The 14,615-nt window shown below is 33.7% G+C and overlaps 1 protein-coding gene across 2 annotated transcripts in view; it reads right to left on the reverse strand.

The window, feature by feature from the left end:
* SLC12A2 (solute carrier family 12 member 2) overlaps window positions 1–14,615 on the reverse strand; it is a 103,856-nt gene that overhangs the window by 40,005 nt on the left and 49,236 nt on the right. For both annotated transcript variants that reach the window (XM_005599457.4, XM_014730697.3), the window contains exons 6-10: window positions 13,857–13,967; window positions 12,284–12,392; window positions 7,885–8,012; window positions 7,703–7,787; window positions 4,707–4,858 (exon numbers count right to left, since the gene is read on the reverse strand). In XM_005599457.4, the coding sequence (XP_005599514.3) occupies window positions 4,707–4,858; window positions 7,703–7,787; window positions 7,885–8,012; window positions 12,284–12,392; window positions 13,857–13,967 (585 nt within the window). The remainder of the gene's footprint in view (window positions 1–4,706; window positions 4,859–7,702; window positions 7,788–7,884; window positions 8,013–12,283; window positions 12,393–13,856; window positions 13,968–14,615) is intronic.

Below are 14,615 nucleotides of genomic sequence, written 5' to 3' on the forward strand. Positions count from 1 at the left end.
TTCCCCAAATTGTCCCTCTTTTCTTGCTTTGGTTTGTTCAAATCAGGACCCACAAAACAGTTACACTTTACATTTGGTTGATGTGTCTTTTTCAAGGAAAGGTTCATCCTTTCCTTTATGTTTTACTATTTTCATGTCATTTCTCCTATAGAAACTTCACATTCTGGACTTTGCTGACTGCATCTCCACTGTGTTGTCTAACCTGTTCCTCCCACCTCTGTATTTCTAGTCAGCTGTTAGGCAGATCTAGATCTAGCTGGTAGTTAATCAGACTGAGGTACAAGTTTTCTGGCAAGAATATTTCCAGGAGGTATCACCTTCTTCTGTCAGGAAGGTTGTTTCTTTTTTTTTGATTTAAGATAGGCTGGTATTGTGGTTAAGTGTTTTTGTTTTTTTTTTTTAAAGAGTCATTTTTTAGAGCCAAATGCAGAAATATTTCCAGCTGAAAGAATCTAAGTCTAGGATTTGCCTCTAAATAATCTGGGAAGTGGGGAGTTATAAATAAAAAAAAAAAATTAGCCATGCACTGATAACTGAAGAAGCTGCAAAATGCATACGTTAGGTACATTATATTGCTTTGTCTATCTCTGTACATGTTCGGACATTCCCCTATGATAAAGTTTAAAAAAAAAAATGGATTGATCACTTAGAGCAGGAGAAGACAATCAGATAAATCCAAATTGAGGGGCACAATACAAAATAATTTGCCTGGCCTCTTCAAAATGTCAACATTCTGAAAGATTAAAACAGGCAGGCTGGGGACTCCTCCAGATTAAAGGATTTTCAAATAACATGATAGCTAAATGCCACATGTGACTCCAGATTGGATCCTGGATCTGGGAAAAACAGCTATAGAGGACATTACTACTGGAAGCAGTGGGGGAATATGAACATGGGATATATATTTAGATAACTATTTCATTAACATTAAATTGTTTGAGATTATTATACTGTGCTTATGCAGAATGTTTTAAATGCTTCAAACTGATTGTCACCTTGTGATGTCTATAATTTATTCTCTTATGTTTAAGGAGAAAAAGAATATACATATATTCAAAGATAAAGCAAATGGGGCAAAATGTAAACAACTAATAAATATTAGTAAAGGGTAGCTACACAGGTGTTCCTTCTGCATCTTTGAAATTTGTCAAAATATAAAATTGAAGTGGAAGAGTTGTCTGATGGATTCAGGCACTTCCAGCTTGATCTATCCCCTATAAATTTCACCAGTAGTGAATGATGATCATCACCTAGATTCACTGCTTCATTAGTGGAGATTTACCTTTCATTTATATTGACCAAAAACAGGCCAAGTGAGACCAAGGAGGAAATCAGGTTTTAAGCTGTTTATGACTATTACACATTTGACTGTAATTTAATACTTTAAACCAGATATAAAGTTAGCTGTGGGCACAATGTCTGGCTAACATACATCAGCCTGGCTTTGTGTGTACATAAACCACCTTGTTTGACTGACTTGTTTCTCCCTGTATCTTTCATAAGACTTAGGGTTAAAAACGAAGAATATATTTAAGTGTTTTAACAAACATGAGCACTGACTTCTCTGAGAATCTTGGGGAGAAAAAAACTTGAAAAGATTTTTTTATTCAGCCTCTTAATAACAATTCAGTACTTACATATATGCCATACGCTTTTCATCATCACTATTTTTCACAGTTATTAATGCTAGACTATCTAGCATTGACAACTCGGTCTTTAGGGAAGGAAATTGTAAAGGACAGATAAGGTGGGCCAAGATAAAAATGAGCAGACTGAATTTCAGCTATATATACTTATCAGGTAATACAAAATCGCATGCCTGTCTGTAGTGACCTCAAAGTTAAGTAAGCAAATACAGGAGATAAATGAAGAAAAAAATGGATAACAAAGAATATGATATATTGCTGTATTAAGACAAAACTGACACCAGCAGCATTACATATAACCTTTCACCTTTCATATTTTGAAGAAAAAATTACATTTTCTCTTCTTCCATCACCTCTGAATTGAGGTAAGTAATGCTCCATGCTTAGCATCTGTAAACATTATGCTTCTAGGATCTGCCAAGTTTCCTGTTTTCTAGTTATGTATCTATCCAATAATCTATACATTTCCCACCATTTTAGTGTAAAATATGAGTAGCAAGGATAATGATAATGAATGTAAATAACTGTAACATCAGTGTTGTCCACAATATAGAGTGAAAACAAGAAGGATAAAAAAAAAAGGTGGTCTTCTCTCTACTAAGGGAGAAAAAAGACAAAAGTCTAATTAAAGGTAAAAAAAAACGTTGCAAGTAATATGAACAGCGAGATTTTGTGTGGGAGATGTGTATGTATGCTGATGATTTAAGGTTCAAAAAGATCTTCATGGAACTGAGTCTCCTGGAAAAGCAGGCAGATTTGGACACATAAAAAGAAAAAGCAGGTACATTCCAAGCAGAGTGAAGCACCAAATAAAGGAATCACGTAGGGTAAGCATGTGTGCATTTATACGAACACACACAATGATGGGAATTCAGTCTGAATGGAAGGCAGCGGGACCTGAGTTTGAGTATGAAAGGCTTTGACCGACAGAGCAAAGTAGTTCACATTTTGTTTATTAAGCAACAGTGAGTCAAAGGTTGCAAAGGACATTAAAAGGTAGAAATATAATAAGAAACATAAGACTATATATATAATATTAAAAATTTAAGACAAATAAGGTGATTCAAATCACTTTTCCTCCTCAAATATGAAAAGCCAATTGAATGCAAAACAGCATCACAAAGTGTGGCATTGTACAGATTTCATGATGGAGACTCTGACTTTCATGTTTCTCAGTTATGTTCTATCCACCATTCTTCATTCTCCAAATGACAAGCAATTTACATTTTTGCAGGATTTTTTTCCATTTTGTATCACTTTACAAAGCATTTTTAGAAATTTATTTACTTAAATTAGAAACACAGCTTTATGTATACCAAACTCCTCTTTGCTTGAACTGAGTCCATACTAGATTTGATAAAGATGAACACTTTTGTATTTTGAGGCAACACCACAGAACTCTGATTGGCATTTTCAGTCACTGGGCAGAGATAAGCATTTGTGTCTTTCATACACAATATCAGTGTCAGAATTGGCCTGCATCATTAGCTGGACATGAATACTTTCTTTCATTTCTATGATTTTGCCTAGTCTTGTGACAAGAAAAAACAAACTTCTATTACATAATTGGGCTCAATATTTATAACCATTGAAAGTGCTGTCAATTGTTTGAAACAACAGAAAATACAAATAATGTCATTAAAAATTTAAGTTATAAAATTTTATTGTAAAATTTAGATATTCTACATAAAATTTATATGGCTCTGAAATAAATTAAGTCCTCAATATATTCTGTTTATTATGTTTACACAACACTGGCAAAATACTAGGAAGCAAAAGTTTTCTTTTTCATTTTGAATTAGTAGAACCATCTACTCTACAAATTTCCCACAGAAAGTTTTAATCTCCTGAATGGACACCTTTGTGTTCTTTTCTTTCTAGCATCCTGGGAGTTATCAAGCAAGTCTCAAGATTATCTTCCAAATTTTAGTAATTCCTTCTCCCCTTATATAACCTTCTCTCAGTTTCTAAAAACCCATAAACTTTTTAAATATTTCATTTTTCTTTCAATATCTTATAGAGGTTATAATAAAACGCAGGACTGATATTCTCCAAATACTTGAAAAGTAATACTAATCTTTACACAGTTCTTATGTTTTAAAAGTTCACAAACTTTCAAGTATCCATTAAGAATTTAATTCTGTTGTTAACTAGTGGCTTAGCAGAGCATGACTATATGGGCCATATCTAATTAAATAACACCATTGATCCTGATCAATACTTTTTAAAAAGGGTATTTTTCTACAAAGCAATTACGGAGACACCTCTAATTAGAAAACTGAATTCACTTCAGTTGTGGATTTAAATTGTTCAGAATAAAAATGAAATACTTAGGTGTAAATCTAACAAAATATGTACTGGACTTGTATTCTCAAAACTGCACAATGCTGATAAAAGAAATCAAAGAAGATCTAAATAAATGGAGACATGTATTGTGTTCACGGATTGGAACATTCAACATAGTTAAACATGTCAATTCTTCCCAAATTGATATATAAGTTTATGCAATTCCTATCAAAATCCCAGCAAGACTTTTTGTAGATAAACATAAGATTATTCTGAAATTCATATGAAAAAGTAAAGGAACTAAAATGGCTAAAACAATTTTGAAAAAGATTAAGTGGGAGGAATCAATCCACCTGACATCAAGACTTACTAAATAACAATAGTAATCAAGATGGAGGTAGAGGTATAGACACAAAGATCAATGGGACAGAATAGAGAATCCAGAAACAGACCCATCAAACATGACCAGTGAGATGCTTCTGATGCTTCCCTGCTTTCTGAAACAGTATACTACATATATGTACTATATATTATACTGTATCATGAAAGTGTTACCCTAGGGGGCCCTTTTGCTCTTGACCGGCTTCCGATTTTACCCTTTCATATTTTTCTGTTTGCCCAATTCGTTATCTATAGGCTTTATTAACAGATACCTGGGTATAAAGTAACAACAGTCCTCCCTTCTAAGTTACTGCTATACTCTGAATGGTTAGATTTGATAGCAGTTTGACCTCTAGATAAATATAGAATGTATAATATAAATTTGATGCTCACCTGGAAGTTGTTCATTAGGCCATAGGAACAAGGATTGCTTTCACAAGATGAAAAGTCAAAGTTTAATTTGCAGGCTGCAGAAGTACAGTTTGTAAGCTCTGTTACAATAGTGTCATTAACGTTCCCAGTGGCATCCCGAACAACACAAGAACCTGAAGCACAAGTGACAACGAGAACAAATAATATAGCTAACATTTATATTCATTTCAAACTTATATATACTCATGAAGAAATTATGATACTGACTGTATCTATGCTTGCTTATAACAGCATACACTGCATTTACAGTTAAGATAGTTTTACTTGGAACAGAATTTGGAAAGCATCATGGTTCCTAATATTTAAGTAGTGAAAATGAACCTTATGAAGAGTAGTGTTTACACATAAATACTTAAAAGCCTTGTAAATATAGTCGTGGAAATGGTATTTTAGAAAAACTATTTCCTGGCCTATTTGGATAAGATGGCCTTAGCAAATATAAAAACACTGTGTTGAAACAGTTCCAAATGGCAGAAATGTTTTCCTACACTCATGTATTTTATATTTGAAACATACCAAAGATCAGACTTCAGGTAATATCAATCTTCTGTGAAGGCGAACAATTTGAATATTAATAAATTATAATTCTATTTAAAACTTTGTCTCAAATTAAGTCTACCTTGATAAGAAAATACACAATATTGAGATTTGCTTAAAAATAACACATTGGGCAAGGTGAATGGGTATAGATGAAATAAGATTAACCATGTAGTGATAATTCTTGATAACTTTTTTGAAGCTGGGTGATGGTTATATTGAGCTCATTAGAACATGCTCTCCACTTTTGTGCAAAGTTGAAAACTTCCATAATAAAACATTTAAAAAGTTTTCTTGGAAAAAGAACTTCATTATTTGGAATAATATATGATGCATAACTAACAGTAATTACCGTTTCCTGGATTTCACAGATTTTTACTTTTGAAGCACTTTAATGCTACTGTCTCATCATAAATGACGTAAAAATTATAGGCATTACAGCAAAAACTGAACAATAAACAGAAAATAAACATTTGAAAGGGAAAATATTTTAATGACTAAACAGACTAGCTAAAGTTCTTCATTTTTAAACTTCTTCATCTAACTTTCAGAGCTATATTTGCAAAACCATGTTTCCTTTCAGGTACTTCTGAAACCACTGAGCGGGGAGGGGATAGCAGAGCCCTGTCTAGCCCTAGAGCAGGCACGCTTGTGTGTGTTTTGTATTCCGATGTTCTACATCAGAATTGTTACGGGCAAAGAGGGTTCCATTGCTTTAAACTAGTTACACAACTGCTGGCGCAGAGGTGATCTTTCTTGGCCCAGATACTGAATATCAGGAAGAACAGGCTACTCCCATTGCTCTAAGGGCTAGCGTAGACAGAATGAAATGAGCATAAGGGTCAGCAGTTGTCAGAGGTCAGAAAAAAAGAAAATGTTTATCTTCAGTAATCAATTGTTTTCCAATTTGAAACATAATCAGTTTCATCATTTGTTAAATTAAAACGAAATTTTCCTTATTTAGCCTATGTACAAGGAATACAAGCATGCTAAGAACTTTTGGGGAAACAAAAATATGCTATGCTTATATATATAATTCATTTGTTTTTTCAAAATGAGTTTCAGGGATTTATGTACGGATTATAACGATAAATGAAATCCAAATCATTTGTAAAATGTTAATTTAGCCCACCTTGATAATATTAACTATTAGCATTTCTAACTCTTGTTGAGTGAAATTTCAAAATTACATTTACGCAAATTAGCAGGAGAATTAGTAAAAACAGTTCTGTCATTACCTCCTATACGGCAAAAATGAAATTTTCTTACTGAAATACTATGAAAACCTTATACTCTGTAGTCTATGAATTTGGAGTTTGTGATTCTTTAGATTGGGATTAAACTAAGATTTACTCTTGTAGTATGCTTAAGACATTTAACTGTGAAATGACTTTTAGAGTTTAGACGTTAAAAACAATGCTTACACTCCAAGAACGCATGTTTTCTGGGTAAAGTATATAGTTTCATGAAAGTATGATAAACCCAAGACAACTGATCTACAGTGTATGCAAATTATATGTAAATCAACAGTTAAATTTTTTTCTAAACTAGAATGTTTCAGTTAAAGAACCTACTATTATAAATAGCCTTTAAAGACTTTATTTAAAAAAAAAAAAAAGCTTCTCTCTGCCATGAAAACAATTCTTTTTTTTTTTTTTCCTGCTTTATCTCCCCAAACCCCCCCCAGATACAGTTGTATATCTTAGTTGCACGTCCTTCTAGTTGTGGGACATGAAAACAATTCTTTAGAGCAAGCGCCAGTCATCCTTGGTAGCGAAATCTCTAAGCTTTGATTCCCTCATCTATAAAACAGATTTAGAGACTGGTTGACCACTTAAGTCCTTTCAGGTTCTAAAATGCTATGATTCCATGAATGTAATAAAACAGTTTAAAACCATTTTCATTCAATTTAGTAAGACTTTTAATTCAATGTAGTATGCCCTATTCATTGAAATCAGTTTTTGAGAAAAAATGCCACGCATTGCTTAATGGCCTTGAAACAATCTTCATATAGTAAGATTACATGAAAATATGAAATTATCACCATAAATGAAAACATTCAAAAATTTGTAAAAATAAGAGTGAAATGCATTTACTTCTACATATGAATTACATTTTCTATAAAGACATCTCAGTAAAATTTAAGAGTTTGCAGATAAGATTTGACATAATTTTCTAATTTACTATAATTAATAAAAATCCTGGAGAAAAAATAATAGAGCATTTGGTGGCTTAGACAATGTCTAAAATCAATACTAGTTTACTCAAATCTATTTTTGAATTAAAATATGCAACTCTGTATCTTTTTCTTGAAATATTTCTGAATTTAAAAGTTAGAAATATCATGTCACCAAAGTAAGTATTTATAGTATGTACATCACGAAATTTCTGAAACATATAAAGAAATGTAAGGCATTTACCTACAGATACGGCAATTCCTATGTAAACCATCGTAGTAATTAAAATGGCTAAAAGTGTTCCTTTGGGTATGGCTGACTGAGGATCCTAGAAGACAAGAAGACTTTTTTAAGCCTATTTTAAAAAATAACTATATGTATAACATGTTTTATATACAATTGATACAGTACTTTATAATACTTACTGCAAGATCACCTGAGATATTTGCTCCCGCCAGAATACCAGTTGCAGCAGGAAAGAAGATGGCAAATACAGAAAAGAAAGTCTCTTCCTCTCGAAAATCTGGTCCAAAGTTCTCATTAAATATTTCAGCTGTAGGAATAAAATATTTTTGACAATTAATTGATAGCAAATTAGATCATAATAATTTTAGATCAAGAGTAAGTGGTATGTATGATTCCTGGCTTTTCTTCAGTTCAAGTAACTGGTAAATCCTTGAGTATGTCCTAATGCAAGTATTGGTGTTCCTCTTTTCTTACATGAGGGAACAGCTTCAAACCAAAATGATGATTTGACCTGGGTCATGCCCTAACTATCTTGTATACCTTACTAATTATGTTTCACACACCTCTAACTTGATTGTTATCACCAGTCCAAAGGTAAATTAAAGCAAGGATAAACCCCTCAATCATAGGTCAAAGAAACAAGAAAGGAGGTAGGAAGGCAAAAGGAACATCATACTGATCTGAAACCATTTTATTTCCTCACATCCAACTGTATGTCTGTACAGCTTTCTCTGTTTCCTAGTGGTGACTGTTTTGAGGCTATTCATCAGGCTTCCAGATAACTGTAGCTAAGGCAAACTAGGTAAAGGTCCTTTCCATTTAAACAATAACAAAAGCTTCAATTAGTCCTACTGTTTCCATCCATTTTGACAGGCTCTGACACTGAACCAACCAATTAACTGTCATTTATCCACCCATCCATCCATCCATCCATCCGTCCGTCCGTCCATTCAATATTTGAGTATCTACAATGTGCCAGGTCCTATACTGGAGCCATCTAGTATCTCAAGATGCTTAGAGATACAATAGCAACTAGATAGACATGGTTCCTACCTTCATGGAACTTAAGAGACTCAACGGGGAGCTACAAACCAAGTAAATAAAAGAGGTCATTACAAATAGCAATAAATGTACTGATGGAAACAAGGTATGTGATAAAGAATGAAAGAATCTAGAGAGAATATAATCCAATGTGGTTAGAGAAAGCTAAAGAGATGTAATTAAGGAGATAATACTTAAGTTGAGACTTTACTGAGCAAGAATCAGCCGTGTGATGATCAGGGAAAACAGTACATCTGAAAAAGAATATGTGTAAAGGCCCTGAGGTAGGAAAAAGGTTTAGCTCTTTTGAGGAACTAAAAGAATATAAAGCTCTCCAGTAAGCGGGAAAATGAAATGAAATTGGAGAGATCAGCAAGGATGAGATTATGCAAAATTTTATAGATTATGCAAGATTTTATCCTAAATATAATAGAAAGCCAAGGTAGGTTTAGAAACATGCAAATGACATGATGTAATTAATGCTTATGTGGATGCTGTGTGGGTAATGGACCAAAGACAAGAATATAGTTAGAAGGCCCAGGACCATACTCTGAGCAACTCTGACATTTAGAGGATAGAAGAAGACAAGGGGTATCAGGAGTAATAGACATAGTGACCAGTGAGTTGGGTAGAACAGAACTCACCAGAGCATGGTGTCTGACATCCAATCAAACAAGAAAAGCATTTTAAGGAGAATGGAACAACTAAGTATAATGTTGCTGAGGGCAGAGGACTGAAAAGTGCATGCTGAATCTAGCACCATGTGACTGTGACCTTGACAGACAGAATCCAGGTGAGGGAGATTAAGAATGAATGACAGAAAACCATCTGGTGAAAGTATGATGGGGAATAGCCTACGCACCATCTCAAAGCATCCCTCCAGATTACTTATTAATTACAGAGAAGAAAATCGCAACCTCACAACAGAGAAACCTCTCAGCTACTACTTTGACCAAGTTATCAAAGTTAAAACCATCAGTGATGGGAAAAACTGACAACACGTGAGTCTCCTGATGCAAGGCACTGAGGAAGACACATTGTTCATACAGCATTCCTAGCAAAATGAGTAACCTGAATCTATGGAAATAAATCAGACAAACCCAAGAGGAGGGCCTTTGAAGAATGTCAATGTCATGAAAGACAAAAAAGTCATTATAAATATCTTTATAGGAACAATTAAAAAAATTTTTATGTGAACCACATGTTAGATACTAGCATTGCGCCAAAGTTAAACTTCCTGAATTGTCCTTTTCCTTAGTAGATACATGCTTAAGTATTTAGAATTAAGAAGTCATGATTTCTGCAACTTCTCTCAAAAGGTTTAACAATCATTTTAATAATAATTGGATATATAAAGATTGATAAAACAAATGTGGCAAAAAATAGAATACGAAAAGTATTCATTACTGGTGAATCCAGGTAAAGGGTGTAAAGAATATGCTGTATTAATTTTTCAAGTTCTCCGTAAGTTCGAAATTATTTCGAAATAACAAGGAATAAGAGGGAGGTAAGGATTTGAGAAATCTGTTTATGAAAGGGAACTGGAAAATGAGGTGGTAACTGGAGGAGAATAAGAGAGCATTTTCAAGATGGGAATTACTAGAGCAAGTTTATAAGTTTACATGGAGGTGAGAGTTTTGAATCAGGGAAGCAAATAGATTACCAAAGGACAAATACCTTTGAGAAAGTGAAAGAAGTGGGATCCAGAACACAGAAGAGGCACTGGTCTTTGACCAAAGAGAGATACTTCTCATATCAGAAAGGAAAAAGAGGAGGAGAAAATGAATACCCCTATTAGGTAGTCATTTGAACTGACAAGATTATCAACATAACCTGTTTACTGCTGACACTACCTTAGTATAATGAATGAAGTCAATATAATGAATGAATGAGTCAAGCAGTATCAACCATCCAAAAAGAGAAGTCATATTCCAAAATTTAAGTTTATTTATCTCAGATTGAGATAAGCCCAGACGTGCTACTTGAATACAATATAAATTGTTACTATACGATATGTCTATGTAATACTTGAACAAGTAGTCAAGGATCTGAAAAAAAGGAAATGAAAAATGTGGCCTAGCAGATATTTTTAAATTAAAGTCATAAACAGAAAATATATAATTATTAGGAATATTTTTAGAAGTAATCACCCAGTATAATTTTAACACTTCTTTCAAAAATAAGTGTCAAAAACAAGTGTTTAAAAATATGTATAATGTAATAACTATTGAAGTGAAAAAACCATTCATAATTAGAAGAAATGTCACAAATATAACTTATATGAGAACACAAAATACAGAAAGTTATTTACCTAACTGATGCTACTGTCACTTGTAGCATGCCTAGTAGACACCTCTTTCCCCATTCAGGAAATCAGGAATTTAAAGCCCAGTTTAGAAGTAGGCATAAGCACTAGTAATCAGAACAGACATCACACTGTCAACCCAGGACCAGCAGACACAAGTAATAGGCGGGTGTCCTTGGTAAAGGTAAGAAAGAACCTTGAAACAGTTCATACCAGAAAGTTGCCCAGCCAACTAAGTCAGTGTTGGACACAGGTCAAACCAGTGCTACTCGCATATGATCCAAAGGACTGTGTGTTGGTACCAGTCAGCAACAAGATTAAGGAGCTTACACCAGGATGTAAATCAACTAGGTCTCTAGGCTCCAAAGTTTAGTTCAGCTGATTTTTTTCTCCCAGTAAAACCTTCTGAAGGAAGAAGTGCATTGATTACATTCTGCACCTTTTCAGATCTGTATGAATAGCTCTGGGCTAAACATCTCAGGAGAACTGAAGCCAGGCCTTTTCTTCTAGGGCTTCAAAACAAAGAGCTTTTGACAACTGAAGACAGACAGACCTATTACCCTAAGTGGTAAGCCTCTCTGATGCTACCAACTACTCCTTCCCACTTCCATTTTACCTTGCAGAGATGGATTCAGAGCTGCTGCTCAATTAAGTGGGGAGGGGGTGGGAAGAGATACAGATAGACACTTCAGGAAGTAATAAATGACAAGTAAATTTCACCTGTAGTGAAAATTAGACGCAGATGAAAAAGGTTACAGAAAATGAAAACTGTGGAAAATTCTCACACAATTAATAATGTAAACTGTAGAAAAACTTAAGTTGCAATTACACCAAGAAACTAGTATTTCTATTTGCTTTCAGTCTTAGGGACTCACAGACTGTTGTGGTTAAATACAACTGAAGAGCAAAAAGCCATGTTAGAACAAAAATTATAATTTCAGTTACAAATTTCCAAAATTAGTAGAGAATAAAAGCACTTTTCCTCAGTAGCACAGATTTTTCTACATTATCATTTTTGTTGCTAATTATGAAAAATGAAAGACAAATAAAAGTGATTTTTTTCACTCCAATTATACAACATACACAAAGAGAACAAAACTAAATTGAATTCTCAACCAGTGTTAGTCACTATACCAACCGATTACATTACAAAATATTTAAAATGTACTAAATTTATTTAATACTAGAATGTTATAATAAGCAACTTTAAAAAAAATATCTTTTTTACTCACATTTATAACCAAAGAAACCTTTAGGCTTCTTGTTCTCCAATGGGATAAATGTTCCTATGACGAAATCAGCAATAGCAAGTAGTAGAATCACCAAAAGAACAATCTGAGCCTGGAATTTTAAACATTAAAAATCAAATCAAATATCTCATGTCAATACATTAACTCAGTTCCACTAGCACATAATTTCCATGAGGAAAAGGATTTCTGTCTTATTTCCCCGGTGCTTCAAGCAGTGCCACAAAGTAGGTGCTAATAAATTTTTATTAAATGAACAAAAAATCTTTAAAGAACTCTCCTAGAATGTTCAACACATTGGGGAAAAATGGATGGCAAAAGTAGGATCATGCCATATATTTCTGAAACTAATTAAAGATGTGCACACCCTCCCACAAATCATAGAGAACCACAAATTATAAAACCTGTATCATTCTTTCCTGTCCCCTCCACTGTACCAGTACAACCTTGACACGGAGAACGTATTTATTACAAACAAGTTTTACACCAAATCCAAACACAATGTTTAATGTGTGAGTGTTACAGGAAAAGAATAAGAAAAAGTACAGAAAGACGACAACACCCAGGACGGGAATTCAAAGAGTAATAGGACTAGAAGAAAGGAACAAGTCATGAGAAGCATCATCTCTCCTCCATTCTTAACCTCCCAATAAAACTGACAAGACACTCAGGAAAAACTCTGTCTTCTACAGGAATACAAATGAGTTATATACTAATCATGTCCCAGGTAATAGGAAACTCTATTCTTTTCAGTAAAGTGAATTTGTTAAATGTATAAGTAAGTGATTTAATTTTATACTAATGACTTAAATAACAACTTTGGGAAAAATTATTCTTTCAGACTTACCTAATTTTTGACCTGGTAAATATTATCATAGTTGATATATAGCACAAATAGGTGATTTTTATACCATCTTATAAAAGTAAACATTAAAACACCTGGAAGAGGCTTTGAGTTCTTCAGCAGCATCTTTGTGGCTATCAATTACTTAGGACACCAGAGCCGTGCCACAGCATATTCTCTCAAAGACACAGAAACATTTTTGGGTACTCTGCCTACATGTTAACATGTGACTTTGGCAATTTTCCCCAGAAACAGTGTTACTGGCTTTGGTAGGCATTATTTCTGAGATTTCAAAGCAAGGAGCAAGACTAGCTTCTCTAACTGCATATGGACACTAACTTGAAGTTTATTGCCATTGTGCTTATTTTTAAATTGAACTTTTAAATAAATTACAAACCAAGAGTCTAATTTGTGCTATCTAATATATTGACATTTCTACATAATGCAAATCAAGACTAGGGGATGGGAGGGGATGTGGGAAGTTAAAATGTATAAAGTACTGTGTTTCACTGGCTCCTAGACTGACTTAATCTCCAAATATTCCCCCCTTATCAAATAGAAAATAACATTATACATAAACTTCCCTGAAAACGGCCACTTAAGAAGCTTCAAAATCTAAAAGTATTAAAACATTTTAGAGCACTCCCAAAACATAAGCTCTAAAAGTTTCTAATAGTAAATATTTACAGGTGTTACAATGATATCATTACTCACTTTTGCTTCCCACTCCATTCCAGCTACTGAGATACCTAAAAGGATCACAACTGTAATGGCTCCAATAATTCGGATATCATTGATTTCATCTATCATAAGTATGGAGTGTTCCTAGAAAAGGAGAATTATGAATATAATGAGCAATATTAGTTATTTTAGATAAATTCTTTAATTCTTTTTGAAACATTTTAGAGATATCACAGTGCCTTACATGTAGAAGTCGAATGAATGCCTTTTTAATGAATGAATGGGAAGATGTAAGGAAAAGGAATAAATTACTATTTACTACTGAGGTGTCATCCAAGCATCTCATGACATCAAAAATATGATCTCAGGGCCAGCCCTGTGGCCAAGTGGTTAAGTTCGTGCACTCTGCTTCGGTGGCCCAGGGTTTTGCCAGTTTGAATCCAGGACGCCGCGGACATGGCACCACTCATCAGGCCATGCTGAGGCGGCATCCCACATGCCACAACTAGAAGGACTCACAACTAAAAATACACAACTATGTACCAGGGGGTTTTGGGGAGAAAAAGGAAAAATAAAATCTTTTAAAAAAAATCAAATTATTAATACTATATTTAACGCAGACAATAAATCAACAAGAGAACTGCTAACAAGCAAATAAAAAAATCATACTATGACTAAGTAGTACTAATAGTTAGGATTCTTTAAAGTTCCAAAGTAGAAATATATTTTGTATTCATTGTGATTAATGATTCATGCTTTTAATGGTCATTTATGTTACTAAGGAAAAGAGAT

The sequence above is a fragment of the Equus caballus genome, chromosome 14 (genome assembly GCF_041296265.1).
Source record: "Equus caballus isolate H_3958 breed thoroughbred chromosome 14, TB-T2T, whole genome shotgun sequence".
Lineage (NCBI taxonomy): Eukaryota > Metazoa > Chordata > Mammalia > Perissodactyla > Equidae > Equus > Equus caballus.